Raw genomic sequence first — 14,600 nt, 5'->3', positions numbered from 1 at the left:
ACCTTCATGGCTCCAGCGACTGGCTCCATCCCCAAGTCGCACGTGTGCTTCTCAACTACACTGTCTCTCCTGGCCCTTGGGATCTTTCGTGATTGTGGGTGCTCCATGGTTCTGGCTGATGTCCATCAAACCCCAGCCGCATTGGCTATTTGTCGGGAGCTGGATTGCCATCAGTCTCTCCCTTCGACGGTTCCTGGGTAAGAAGGTGCCCAGGAGAATATCGCTTCGATTGCTTCTTTGCAGAACGATAACTCTCTGCCTTGAGTCTCTCGCTTGCAGCCCTCTCTTAATCATCCCTCAACCACGTAACACCTCCCGCAACAACTTGGTAGATCCCTCCATTGGGTGACATCTGCGTAGGGGCTACATTGTTGTTATACGTACCCCCAGCTCCGGCCCGAATCCGCCAGACAATCTCGCCAGTCCGGAAGTCTATGGCGGTGAAGTACCATACATACGATCCCTGGCCAGCAAGTTCCTCGTCCTGCGTGTAAGAGTACACGAGACCATTCGCAGTCGAGAGACTAAGAACGCTCGTCGAGCGGACCTCCAAAGCCCACCTGACCTCACACTTACCCTCAGGCGTAATGTCCACCCGCGTAATTCCAGGTGCCAGGGGCGCAAAGTCGTTGAACTCGCCGTTGATATCCGCCCCTTCGCCTAGATCCTGCAGTTCCGGGGCCCCGTAGTTGTTATTCACGACGACGCTGTACGTCGACCCGTCAAAGTACCCGACCATGGCATTCTCATTCGCGCTGGCGCCGGATTCGAATAAAGGGACCTGGCAGACCAGTGGCAGCTCGCCTTCCGCGAGACTTTCAGCTGAAGCAGTGACTTGGCGGTAGATCAAGAGCTTCACTTGCGCGTCGGCGTTATCCGTGATGGCGACGTACTTGTCACCGACTAGGGACGGGGTTGACCCCGAACCCTGCGAGAAGCCGCCTGGCTTAGCAGCGGTACCGGCGTCATATGTCTCGTTCCACAGCGCGGTGATTTTTCCGTCGCTTTCGCTTGGTCTGAAGGCGAACATGTGGCCGGTGCTGCTCCTGTTGGTATCTGATGCGAGGGGACCGGTGTTGAGGTAGACTGTCTTCCCGCTGACGGCGATTGAGTTTTCGATTCTCTGGCCGTCGAGGGTGATAGTCCGGATCATTCCGTCTGAGGTCACGTATCCGAGGATGGAGGAGTCACTGGCAGTAGAGGTTGTCGCGAGCGCAACGGACGTGAACCACACGTTCTGATCCTCGTCGACGTAGCTGCTCACGACGCCGTGGTTCTGAGGCAGGGTCGTAGTGAGATCGATGTCTCGATGAGGGATGAACGTGGTACCGTTCGCATCGTCGACTCTCTCGACTTCGAAGATGTGCCTCTCCATTGTGGGCAGGATGACGGAATCCTCAGCGACGGTGGCGTACGGAGAGAGCAATGTCTGTCCTTCAGGGGCCCAAGACCCTAGCATGTTCATGGCATCCGGGTCAAAGGCTGCGATGCAGAAGTACGGCTCTGCGGCATCCGTGCAGACGGAGCGCGCCGTCAGTCGGTTGTCGCTGTGCCAGTACTGCGCTGATATGGCAACAGACCGGCTGGAGACGTTGGGAAACACGCCGAGGGGACCATCCCAGTCGTTCGTCCTCGTATTGCCGCCGTCCTGATGGAAGCCAACTACGTCAGGGCTATAGCGAGTCTTCTTTAGTAGAGGCTGTGCTTGAGCTGGAAGTCCGATGAATGACTGAGTAGAGACGTTCTGGCTTTCGAGAACGACGCCGGTGTCTTCTAGGGGCGACGGAGAAGCCTATATTTGTTAGAACATGATGTCTATGGCTTTAATATTGAAGAGACGTCTGGGAACTTACGAATTGGCCTAATACAGGGTGAGGCTGTAGCGCATTGGCCAGAAGAGCCGTAATGAGCTTCTTATAGTTGATCATGTTGGAGGTGTCTAAAGTGAATGTAGTAGCGAAACAGCTATTGAAATGTGTCCCGTCATGAAAGGAATTCTACTAAAGTTCTTTCCCATTTATATATGTATAAGAACATTGCTATTAAGCTATCTAAGTAGATTCTCTATAGCATCTATCATACGAGTCGCGGGCGCAGTGGTCAGGAGAGTGCTGTATCTTGGCATAGCGTGCCAACACTATATTTGATTGCCAACTCATTTCCGCGGTGTTGACTTTCTGCGCGGGAACTCAGCCACACCACCGCCGTCCACATTTTCGTTCCTCGGACTAAATATCGTCAGCCTCGCATTCGCATAGAGGTCAATTTGTGCTCTCTCAATGATTCTGGAGCGAGGCGCTGGGATAGTCGTATTCGCTATCCGAAGCTATTGGCTCCTTGCCAGACTTGGCGGCGGCGGCAACCTACAGCCTGACATTCTCTACTCGTATTATCAATCTCAAGAGAGCGCAAATGAGAAGTAATGTGTCGGCCTACTGTATGAAGTTTTTGAGCGGATCCTGACTTTCAGGGTAGATCAGGATAAAGGGGGTGCTTGGAAGGCCGGATTTTCAGGTTGCGAACGTCTCACCGAGACATACGAAGACAGGAGCCGTTCGAGCCAGATAATGACATCAGCTATGAAGCAAGATACAAGACGAACAATATTGATGGTATGAGGTGTCTCGGTGTAGAAGAAGGGATGCTCTTGCATAAGATCGGTGCCATCGAATGAGGCACGGGGGCGGGCAGAAGATGTTACGGCATGATTGATAGGTGTCCATAGATTAAATAGCTCACGGTAACCAAGTCTTACGCATAAGAAGCAGAGAAGCCAAAATATGCACAGCCCTTTTGTAAATCGTGCTTCACTTCTTCATACCTGCGCACTTCGGTAGGGGAGGTGATACGTCGCGATAACCTCAACATCATCTACGTCATGTGACCTAGCTTAGGTAAGGTAGACGCAGACGAGGTAGATAGCTCTATTTTTCTGCGCATTGCGAGTAGGCACGATACCTGGATAGTAAGCTACCTACCTCAACAGCTTACCTAAGATTTCGAGGTCCATCAGTCGCATTCAATAGTAACTCACTACAGGTAGCCGGCAACGAATGAATGGGAAAGGTCACAGGCTGCCAACAGTCTGTCGAGGGCCTAGGCTCAAGCAGCGAGCTTGGTGTTTATTCAACGGGGTCCCTGCAAGTCGCGGGACCTTGTTTTGGGGGCCACCAAGGCGTGAAGATTCTGGGCCGACGTCTCGCTTGGCCCAGGGCCTCGAGTGAATTGAGTGGCTGCGAGCTTCGAAGTGGGGTGTTTCCACGGTGCCGATACCCGAGGAGTTGTCTCAGTCATGAGCTGTTCAGTCACCAGATTCGACAATGACATAAGGTACCTTACACATTGTGCCTTGTTGCTGCGGGAATGTCGCACAACAACACCAACTCATCGCCTGTCAACCGTCGAGCTATCGCTAATTTTCTGTACCTTGGTGAGAATACTGAGACAGCATTAGTTCGTCCCATGTCCATCGATGATTTGGTACCAGGAAATATGAAGAGAAAACGCGAACTTTGGGGAATTAAGGTACCTTCCCGCATTAGGTGAAGAAAGAGTTACATAAGCACTCTCGAAAGATTGGGGGCCCGCCAAGAACCGGGAAGGCCCAGACAAGCCTTGGCACGTGACGCTCGGCACATCGACGCGTAACCCCTGCGCAGCTGAGGGAAGCTGCCAATCCCTGTGACGATGGCCGATTCAAATTCAAGGTCTCGATGTTCCTGCCCAATGACGTTACTATGCACGGCGCACGGGTCGGAGCTAAACTGGATTGGCTTTTAAACTTACTTTATGGATTCCAGTTGGGGCCTTTTGGGTTTGGGTGTTTCTCTACGAACAAGGTGCGATGATGGTTTGATCCAGGGCAGGCATGGTACCTTAGGTAGGTGGGAGGCCTTTTGGAGAACCAACTGATTGATTCCAATTGTTCCTGCTTGCGCTACGCCAGTGAACAGTCCGCGCAAAACGCACACGCACAGGTACCTGAATAATAATCAAGGTACCTTGAATATGGTACACAGACGAGCGAGGGAGATGGGCAGAAAGAGGGACCAAAGAGGAAAAGAGCGGCCTGCGGTGGCTGCTCCTCCCGTTATTAGTTGATTCAATAGCTCCGTCATTGAATTTGCATTCCAACCACATCTGAGACTGAGACCCTTTCTAATCACCCAGTGCTGTGTTTTGTTTTCTTCCAACCTACCTCACTTCGCCAAGAGCTTGCTTTCTGGACAGCAATCACCACACCATTCGTCCATCGTCCACCCAGGCTGACATTTCCACGACCGACAAACGAGGTCAATTGCATCGTCGTCGAAGCAATGTCGCAACCCTACGGCGAGTCTGCTGGCTACTACGGTGGCCAGCAGCAACAACAGCAGCCTCCCTACGATCAAAAGTATACCCAGCAGTACAATAATGGATACCAGCAAGACTACAATCAGCAACAAAACTACCAGCAGGGCGGTTACCAGCAAGGCTACGCCCCTCCGCCGCCTCCTCAGCAGGGCTTCGATAATGGGAGCAACGGCTACGGATACAATGCGCCGCCCCAGGGCTACGATCCCGAGAAGTACACTTTTGAGGAAGCATTCAAGATTGAGAAGCCCAAGTGGAACGACCTCTGGGCTGCTGTTCTGGTAAGATATATCCTGTCGCGGCGACACCTCCGACGCCGCGTCAATGCGATGGCATTCAATTGCTAATAACTCTGTGCAGTTCCTTGCCGTCTTCCTTGGCTTCGCGGCCGTCTCAGGCCTGACGATATCCGGCTACTCTGCGACAAAGGGCCTCAATGGCGGCGGCATCTACGATGGAGGTAACACCTTCGGCCTCAGCACGAACACAATCGTCCTCTTCGCCTTCGTTCTCGCGGTCGCAATCGTTCTAAGCTATGCGTACGTCTGGATGGCGCGCCTCTTCCCCAAGGCCTTCATCTGGGTCACGGGCATCCTCAACATCGTCTTCGCCCTCGTCACCGCAATCTACATGCTCTCGCGCAAGTACTACTCGGGCGGGATTGTCTTCCTCATCTTTGGCGTCTTCCTCGTCTTCGCCTTCATCAGCTGGATCCCCCGCATCCCCTTCTCCGCTCTGATGCTCAAGACTTCGATCCAGGTCTCCAAGAAGTACGGCCACGTCTACCTTGTCTCCTTCCTGGGCGGCATGCTCGGTGCCGCATTCGCGGCTTGGTACTCCGTCACCCTTGTCGCGACCTACTCCAAGTACCAGCCGTCGCAGAACAACCCTCAGTGCAGGAGTGGCCAGTGCAGCCAGGGCAAGGTTATTGGACTGATCGTCTTCATCACCTTTGCCATGTACTGGATCTCGGAGGTGCTCAAGAACGTGATTCACGTCACCATTTCAGGGGTCTACGGCTCGTGGTACTTCTGCGTCAACAACTTCCCTAAGGGCGCGACTCGCGGCGCGCTCAAGCGCTCTCTGACCTACAGCTTCGGCTCCATCAGCTTCGGTAGCTTAATCGTCGCCATTATCAACCTCCTCCGCCACCTGTGTTCCGTCGCCCAACAGCAGTCGGCCGCGGACGGCAACATTGTTTCGTACGTGCTATTCTGCATCTTGAGCTGCCTCATCTCTCTGCTCGACTGGGCCGTGACGTTCCTCAACCGATATGCCTTCTCGCACATTGCCCTCTACGGCAAGGCCTACATCCCCGCAGCCAAGGACACCTGGAAGATGATTAAGGATCGCGGCATCGACGCCCTTGTCAATGTGAGTATTTCCTTAAAGCCTCCTTTTTCTCGCATCAGTAGACTCATATATCCCAGGAATGCCTCATCGGCCCCGTTCTCTCCTTCGGCGCCACGTTCATCGGTTATGCTTGCGCTTTCCTTGCCTATCTGTACATGGTCTTCACCAACCCCGCCTACAACCAGGGCGGCAACTACACCCCTGTTGTCGTGGCCTTCTCCTTCCTCATCGGCTTGCAGATCGCCAACGTCTTCACCACGCCCATCTCGAGTGGTATCGATACCATTTTCGTGGCCTCTGCTTGGGACCCCCAGGTTCTCATGCGCGATCACCCTCAACTGTACGATGAGATGGTTCGCGTGTACCCTCAGGTCCAGCAGGCTATCCACGCCTAATGTGGAGCATAATTGTGTAGGAGTGTGAGTCAGTGGAGAGAGTCTCAGAGGAGACGTTGGAAGAGACTGGATACCCCAAGAGAAGTGCAATCCGTCCACTTGGACGACGAACTTAGTACTAATGAAGAAATGGCATTTTATCAACACGTCTTTCATATTTGAGTCATTCGCGCCGTGCCTGAGCATGTTCTTGTTCGCTATTGACTGAAGCAGAAGTCCGACTCACCAACCCACGACGTCAAATCAGCCGATGTGCAAAAAGGCAGCCATGGCAACATCCGACAAAAGATAATGTCCCTAGCAAGGCTCGAACTTGCGACCTTTGGATATCCCTAGATGTTCTAGAGTCATATGTATTTGATATGAGACCAACGCTCTACCGACTGAGCCATAGAGACAGATGTTCATGTCTGCCTCCGACGGATAGATGGCTAAGGACCCTCAGGGTGGCAGAGGCGGTGAAAAGAAGGGGTTGGGGAACCCGGATGAGCAAAAGATATTGACCAGCCTGGGGGTCGAACCCAGAATCTCCTGATTACACGAATCTCTCAACTCTCGATTGGAGGGGTGAAGGGGATCGTAGTCAGACGCCTTGCCATTGGGCCAACCGGCCTTGGAAGAAGATCCAAGTGGAACTGCTTGATGGGAGGTCAGGCAAGATTGGAGTTGATGAAAGAGAGGAGACGGGTTTGCGGGGCTGCTGCGAGAGAGGATTAGTCGTGGAGATTATGAAAAATTCTGCAAAGAGTTTCCGCGGATTTGGATGCAGATTTTTCACGATGGGGGCCGGCCGGCGGTGTTACGGTGGATTGTGGAGGCGGGTTGTCCGGGTCGGTGACGAGCGGATCGGAGGCGGGGGCCGGTGGTCTGTGGACGGCGAGTTTGGGTGGGGAACGCGGGGTCGGAATGGCGTCCGGAAGAGAATGGCAGCGGGGTGCTAGCTATTACGGCAAACATTTCACAGAAGGCAGGGTGGGCTTTGGGCCTGGCTTCTCTTTCAAGCAGTGTCCAGTAAGGTATCAACGTTGGGTCACAGCGGCGGTCCATTAGTACAACACTCTCCAACAGCAGGTAAGCAGTTCAATCAAGTCCATAAGATCATTCAGTTTGGTTGCCACTACTATAGCACTCATAACGCGCCCATCTTCACCAATTTTCACCTAATTCCCGTCCTTCATCCGTCTCTCCTCCCCCGAACTCGCCTATTCTCGACTGCAACTCAGCCGGAATCTCCGCTTTTCCGCTCCAAGCGCCGTTTTCAAGCTCACGCGTTCCGCATCGTACCACGCAACGCTGGCTGCCACCCCTCCCTCCCTCCCCCGAGGGCATTGTTCATCTCCCGATGCAACATTCACGCGTCACCGACGCGGGTCTCAGCGACTTACCAGTCACTGTTGGCCATCTGAACATCCTCAGATGTCTCTCCCACTTGGGTGTTCTCAACGCAGAACGTTCGGTGAGGGGCAATACTCAATTGCGCAACTCCGCAGGTGATTTTTTCCATTCCGTCTGAATCGTCAATCGTCAATTCATTCAATTCTCTAGTGAGTGATTCTATTCCTCCCGAATAGATTTTAGTAAACACAATTCCCCCCTCGGCCGGTTGAATCGGCGGGGCATCAGTCATGATTACATCTTCATCATGCTGTTCATTCGACTGATCGGCCTCACGCCGCTCGACGTTCACCAAGAAGTCCACACGATCTTCGTTGCCGATTGCAGTCACCATCTCCCCTTCCCCACAAAATCAGCCAACGCACGCGTTCTCAACACGCCCACGGCACGAATGCCTGAACTTACTGTACACGTAGCCCCCGGCTTCATCGATTTCGATCACCAACAAGATGCCGTTGATGCGGCGCGCGCGGAACCAGCTGTTCTCTCCCGCGATCACCGCGGGCCGCGACTTCGCGACCTTAACCACGATGCTGGCGACCTGGCTGCGCAGCGCTTCGAAGTCTAAGGTTACGTGAGGTGAACTCATCGTGTCTTACCTGACGCGTCTCTTCTTACGCGTTCTGTATCCAAACGAAGCGTGTCCCAGACACTGCTCGAACTCCAAGCTCGCGCGAAGCAAAACGAGAAAGAAGAAAGAAAATGCTGAAAAGGAAGGCACCGCTGCCTCGTTCTCCCCCGGCTGATGGAAGGAAAGGTGATTATGAAAGGAAGAAGAAGAAAGAGGGAGGGAGGAAAACGAAAGGCAACAGGCTGAACCAATTTATATTACGTAACAGGGATAGTAACCGCATCTCACGAAGTACCCGTTACGTACTAAATTACGTATCTATTTTAGATATTATATATATAAACCTTTTCCTTTTATTTATTTTTATTTTAATAAATTAAGCTACTTTTATTATACTCTATATACCTATTACTATATATTATAACTTATAATAATTATAAGCCTAGTTCTTAATTAAAACCTTATATTATAATAAAATACTTATTAATATAATTTTTATAATTTTTTTAAAATAATTAATATACTTATACTTATTTTAATTTAAACTAAATTAACTAGTTATAATAATTAAATTAAATAGTTTAATATATTTCGTATTATAAATAAAAGCGTTAGGGTTTAAAAATACGTTAACTTAAACGCTCTAAATTCTAACGTACTCTTTAACCTTTTTATAGCGCTTATTTTACTTTTTAAATTCGGATACTTAGTTATAAGTTATAATAAAAAAAAATTATAAACTTATTAAGTACGTTATAAAGCGTTTAAAAACGACTAAAAAAACTAGAAAATCCTTTATTAATAACTTTTAAACTTAATTCTTAATATAACCTTTTTAACTTTTTTAAATATAAGTAACCTATAGGACTAAGCTAGGTTTTTTTTTATAAAACTAGTTATACTACCTATTTTACGTAAATAAATCTATTTCTATACTATATTTATAAAAAGAATCTATATACTTAAGAGTATTTAAAAATAATAAAAGCTTAATACTAAATATAAATAATTCAAAACTTATAAATATAATATTATTAATACGTATATTAAACTCCTCGCTTAGTAATTAATAAAATTAATTAATATTATTATTTATAAATACGTATTTTAAAAAACTATTAAAAACGGTACTAAGTTTAGTATATAATAAATTATTAAATAATTAAAATAGGAATTTATACCTCCCGAACTAATAATAAGGAATATAGTTTAAAAAAATATTAATAAGCTTTTAATAAAATAAGGACCGGAATTAACCCCTAATATTAATATAAAAAGTAGTAGTTTACTTATTTCTAAATTAAAATATATAATATTTTAAAAATTAATAAAAAAATCGCTATACTTAACTTTTTAATTATAGTTAAGTCTAGACTTAATTTTATATAAGGTTAATATATATATAAGACTTTTAATAAATTAATAACTTTTAAAACGTATACGAGGACCCTTAAGGAAATTACGTATATATTTAGCTTAATAACCTAGGACGTATATACTAGAATAGGGTAGGGGAATTAGTCCTAGTAGTTCTTTTTTAAAGCTAATTAAGTATAAGGATTTACGAGAGGGCTAATTAGAGTAAAATATAAAAAAAAGGGCCCCAATTAAAAATAGCGAGCTTAGTAATACGGATTTTTATTTTAATTATATATATACTTTTTAAAATCGGACTAAGAGCTTTTTTAATAATTTACTTTTAAACGTAATAATATAAAATAATTAAGCCCCCTAATAGAGCAATCCGCCGAGGCCGTACTATATATTACGTATTAAAGAAAACTAGGTATAATACGCTCTATACCTAATTACTAACTAAAATAGTTAACTAACTTAACTATTATTTCCCTTTTATTAATAGCTCTTAACCTTCCGCTACCCGCTTATAGGGCAAGCTTTACTTATTTTAATACGTATAGGATTTTTAAATATTAGCCTATATAAATAGCTAGGTTTAATATAATTTATTCTTTTATATAAGTATTATTATTACTTAGGGGGTTTTATAAGAGCCGTTTAAAATACTAGTTTATTATCCTAATTTTATATACCTCCGGCCCGTTTATTATAATTATTATAACTAAATTAGTATTAATATATTAAATCTTAATATCTATATTAGCCTAGCTATTTATAGCGCTTATAATATTACTTAGTTAAATTCCGTATTATTAAAAAGTATTTTACTAATCCTTAAGTATATTTATATTAATTATAATAACTATAGCGTCGAGCTAGCTAAGGGTACTTAGCTTAAGAGGGGTAGACTTATTAACGAGTATTTTTAAGTTCTTATCGAAGTAGTATTTTAACTAGCTAACCTCTTAACTAGTTATTTAATTAGCTATCTAGGTAGTAGTTTATATATTAATAAGTTTATTTAGTAAATTTGTTTAGTAAATTTATTTAATAAATTTATTTAGTAGATTTATTTAGTAAATTTATTTAGTTTAAATAGAGAGTAGCTTTAGGTAATATTAGAAACGATAAGGATAATAAAAACTTTTATAAGCTTTAGTATAATTAGCTTATTTAGCTCTTTTTTTAAAAACCTCTACGTTATTATTAAAATTTAGAACCTCTATAGTTAAGAGCCGCTTCTAACTATTATAGCTAATTATTATAGCTAATTATTATAGCCAACCTCTATTATTAACCTTTTTAACTAGCGCTACTATTAAAAAAAGTAGCTTACTTATCCCAAATTAAATAGTAGTTTTTATATTAAAATTACTATATTATATTAAGCGCGCGCTTAGGATATATTATGCGTATTATATAATTAAAAAGTATATTATATTATATAATTTCTTTTAAAAGCGTAATCCCGTTAAGATCGATCTTTTATATTTATAAAGCTAGAAAAAAACCACTATATAAAATAATTAAGAAGTTTACCTTTTTAATTTAATTAATATTATTCTTTTTTCGTAATTATAATTTTATTAATTAAGGCTATATTAAGCCGATTAAAAAAGGTATTTTATATTATTTTTATAAATATTAGTAGTTTTTTTTAAAGTATTATACTATAAGAGTTCTTTATATTCTATACGTTTTTAATAATCTCCCCTTTTTTAAATCTCTTTTTTATTAAATAAAAGAATAAGTAAAAAAAAGCCCGATTTAATTAGAAATATTTAAATAATTAATTAAAAAAACGGCGTAATAATTAAAACGAATACGAGTAATAGGACTTTAATTTAAAAAAAAGTAACTAAATAATTAAAATATAAAAATAAAAACATATAAAAAAGGGCTTTTTATTTAATAAAATAAGGGATATAATAGACCCTAAGAGGCGAACGAGATAAATAAATAAAGAAAAACGTAGATATTTAAGACTAAATCGGGCTTAAATATAAAATACTATAATAATATAATAAAATAAATAACGAGTTAAGATTAGAACTAATAGAATATTTTAATAAGTATAATTAGTTATTTAACTAAACTATTCTTTTTTAATTAATATAGCTTAGAAACTTAATAATAAACTTATTTAAAAATACGGATACGTTGACTAAGGGCGCTTATAAAACTAATTTTTAATTAGACTTATTAATAATTTTAATTAGTATTATTATAAGCTTAATATAATATCTAGTTAAAACTTTAGTTATATATATAATTAAAACTAAAAAAAAACGGCCTAAATTACTCTAATTAAAACGACGGTTACGCTCTAATTATTAAAATAACTCTTTTTTTTTTTAAACTCTATTTAAAATAAATAGATTAATATAGGATTATTAAGATTATAAATAAAATTAATAAATTATATTTTTAATAACCTCGGATTATAAATATAAATAATTAATATATTATTTTTATTATTATTAGCGCTTTTTAAAATATTTAATTATATAAACTATTATAACTAGCTAGTCGTAATAAGTATATTAATAAAAGTTAAGGCTATAAGTACTAAGTAAATAGTATTATAGTCGTAAATAGCTTTTTTAAAGCTATATTTATAAATCGTAAAATAAATAAGGCTTCGGTAATTAATTATAATTTTATTAAAAAGGGTTCTTAATAAAAATAGCTAAAAGTGATTATAAGATTTAATATTAAGTTAATTACTAAAGAGCTATAAAAGTCTATTTTTAAGCTTAGCTTAAGTTTATACTATATATAAGTTTATTTATAAATATATTCTTTATTATAATTACTTTTATTTATTTAAGTAATTACTTAATAAATATTAATAAGTACTTATTTAGAGTAATTATAATAATTATTTTATTACGTAATTATTACTTCTTATTTATATATAATTTATTTATAGTTTTTCTATTTTATAAAAGCTACTTTATATTCCGTACTTTTATATATATAATATATTATAGCTACTATAAGCCTATAAGGCGGGCCCTAGTTTTAGTTATATATATTAAATTATAATATTAGGTCTCTTTTTTAAAAGTTTTATTTTTATAAACCTATAAGTAAGTTATTATAGCCTAAGTTAGGGCTCGTTAAATAATTTTTTTTAAAAATACTAAGATATTTATTAAATTTTTAATATATCGTTAACTAAAGCTTATTTTTAAAATTAAAGAGCGAGGATTCGAAATTATAATATTTTACTTATTCTATTATTTATTAGGGCGAAAATATAAGATATTAAAAGGTAAATTAAGGTATTATAAGTATATATGTCGTAATCGTTCTTATAATATAATTATTAATATTATATATAATCGTAAGTTTTTCTTTTCTTATTAATACTTTTTATATTAATTATACTTATAATAAATCGTTTTTTATTTAAAGCTAATAGTTTAAAATATAAAAAAAGGGTAGAAGAGCTTTTTTTTTAAAAATAAGTAAAAGCTTTATATTACGTATAAGCTAAAATAGATTAGTTTTTATTAAAATTAAATCGTTTTTTTAAAAAAAAAAGATAGTATTTAAGAAAAAAAAGTAATTCTTAATTTTTTTAATATTATTAACGAGGATAAGTTAGTTATTATATAAGAAATATAATTTAATAATACTTTCAGGGTAATTAAATAGGATATTATAATAGCTAAGAGTTCTAGTTTTAATTTTAATTTTAGTATTTTAAAAAGGATTCTTAAGAATTTTAGAAGTTCGTAATAAGTTCTTATATATTTCTTTTATATTTATAGCCCTTTTATTTAATAAGGAATTTTTATATTTTATTCTTAACTTTATAATTAATAATTCTTTCAACTTTATATTTTAATTAATTTAGTTTAATAATAATATAATTTTTTATATATAATCCTCTTAATATAAGTTCGAGTAATAAAATATAAAAAACGGGATAGTATTATATTATATTTAATAATTTTAGTTCGTAATTAATTAATAAGACTTTCTTAATAATTTCAAAAGGTCTAAGTTTTTTATAATTTAATTTATTACTTAATTATTTTATTTTAATATTATAATAAAAGAAATAAGTATTATCTGCTTTTTTTAAAAATAGTTTTCTAATCCTTAATTTATTTACGGTTTTTTTTATATATTATTATACGAACTCGAGGTTTATTAATATTTATTTATAAATCTCCTTAAGTTTATTTATATTTATTATAACTTTTATAGCTTATAGTCCTTATTATACTTTTTTATATATTATTAATTAGAATCTATAATTAAAATAAAACGGAGATTTTTTTATACTTTTATTAACTATATTATTATATACGAACTAGGTTATTAATAAAAGTACTATTTAATTATCCTAGTCGTAGTTTATATAATAATAAAAGTATATTTTAAGGATTTAATTAATTCTTTCTATTTATCTATCGGTTTATAAATAAAATAATATTAATAATTTATAATCTATACTAAGTTATAAAATTAGAGATTTTTAAAATTTTAAAATAAATAGCTTATCTTTATTTAAAATAATTTTTTTTTAGTAAACTATAGTTCGAGAGTATAGTCTTAATAAATATATATACTAAGTCTTTTATAGGATTTAATTTTTTATAAAGAATAAAATATACGAACTTAATAAGCTAATTAACTATAACTAAAATACTATTATACTATACTTTAATAAATAGTTCTTTAAACTTTAGTAATTTAATAATAAAATCCTATATAATTAATTACTATATTTTTATTAATAATTATAATAATTATAGCTCGTTATAAGGTTTATATAAGCTATTTTTACTTTTTTTATAAATTACGTAATTCTTAATTACTTTTATAATTTTAGTACGTATAGCGGATTTATTATAATATTAATAAATCCGTTTTTATATTTTAATAATTTTTTAATAACTATATATTAATATACTATAAATTTCTATAATAAACTTAGGGATTATTTTTTTAATCGAGCTAGTATTAATCTTTTTAACTATTATAAAGAGTTTTATAATTAGTATAAAGCTACCGTCCTTTTTTTATTTAAAAATAATTTATATCTCTTTAGGGACTACGATTTTATAATTCGGTCTTTTATTAAGAACGTTTACTTTATTATTTTCTAAACTTTTTTAATAAATAATTTAAAAATTATACTTAAATAAGAATTCGCT

The 14,600-nt window shown here is 38.2% G+C and overlaps 5 protein-coding genes across 5 annotated transcripts; 2 read left to right on the top strand and 3 right to left on the bottom strand.

The window, feature by feature from the left end:
- Window positions 1-286: 286 nt before the first annotated feature.
- On the bottom strand, window positions 287-1,928 carry CABS01_13153 (uncharacterized protein; the record flags this gene model as incomplete). The annotated part of the gene is made up of 2 exons (XM_060546499.1): window positions 287-1,792; window positions 1,854-1,928. The coding sequence occupies 2 exons, from the start codon at window positions 1,926-1,928 to the stop codon at window positions 287-289; spliced, it is 1,581 nt and encodes a 526-aa protein (XP_060395120.1).
- A 2,388-nt stretch (window positions 1,929-4,316) lies between these two features.
- Window positions 4,317-6,101, top strand: CABS01_13152 (uncharacterized protein; the record flags this gene model as incomplete). The annotated part of the gene is made up of 3 exons (XM_060546498.1): window positions 4,317-4,634; window positions 4,714-5,727; window positions 5,784-6,101. The coding sequence occupies 3 exons, from the start codon at window positions 4,317-4,319 to the stop codon at window positions 6,099-6,101; spliced, it is 1,650 nt and encodes a 549-aa protein (XP_060395119.1).
- A 1,381-nt stretch (window positions 6,102-7,482) lies between these two features.
- CABS01_13150 (uncharacterized protein) lies at window positions 7,483-8,085 on the bottom strand (the record flags this gene model as incomplete). The annotated part of the gene is made up of 3 exons (XM_060546496.1): window positions 7,483-7,570; window positions 7,625-7,817; window positions 7,902-8,085. 3 exons carry the CDS (start codon window positions 8,083-8,085, stop codon window positions 7,483-7,485), a joined length of 465 nt encoding a protein of 154 aa, XP_060395117.1.
- Window positions 7,744-8,064, top strand: CABS01_13151 (uncharacterized protein; the record flags this gene model as incomplete). Its single annotated transcript, XM_060546497.1, has 1 exon — window positions 7,744-8,064. The coding sequence occupies one exon, from the start codon at window positions 7,744-7,746 to the stop codon at window positions 8,062-8,064; it is 321 nt and encodes a 106-aa protein (XP_060395118.1).
- A 5,861-nt stretch (window positions 8,086-13,946) lies between the features above and the next one.
- On the bottom strand, window positions 13,947-14,069 carry CABS01_13149 (uncharacterized protein; the record flags this gene model as incomplete). Its single annotated transcript, XM_060546495.1, has 1 exon — window positions 13,947-14,069. A coding segment is annotated over one exon (123 nt), but the record flags the coding sequence as incomplete, so codon positions are not given.
- Window positions 14,070-14,600: the final 531 nt, after the last annotated feature.

This window comes from Colletotrichum abscissum, assembly GCF_030869225.1.
Source record: "Colletotrichum abscissum strain IMI 504890 chromosome Unknown Scaffold_43.1, whole genome shotgun sequence".
NCBI classification, from domain to species: domain Eukaryota; kingdom Fungi; phylum Ascomycota; class Sordariomycetes; order Glomerellales; family Glomerellaceae; genus Colletotrichum; species Colletotrichum abscissum.
This window is presented reverse-complemented; position numbering and strand designations above follow the sequence as displayed.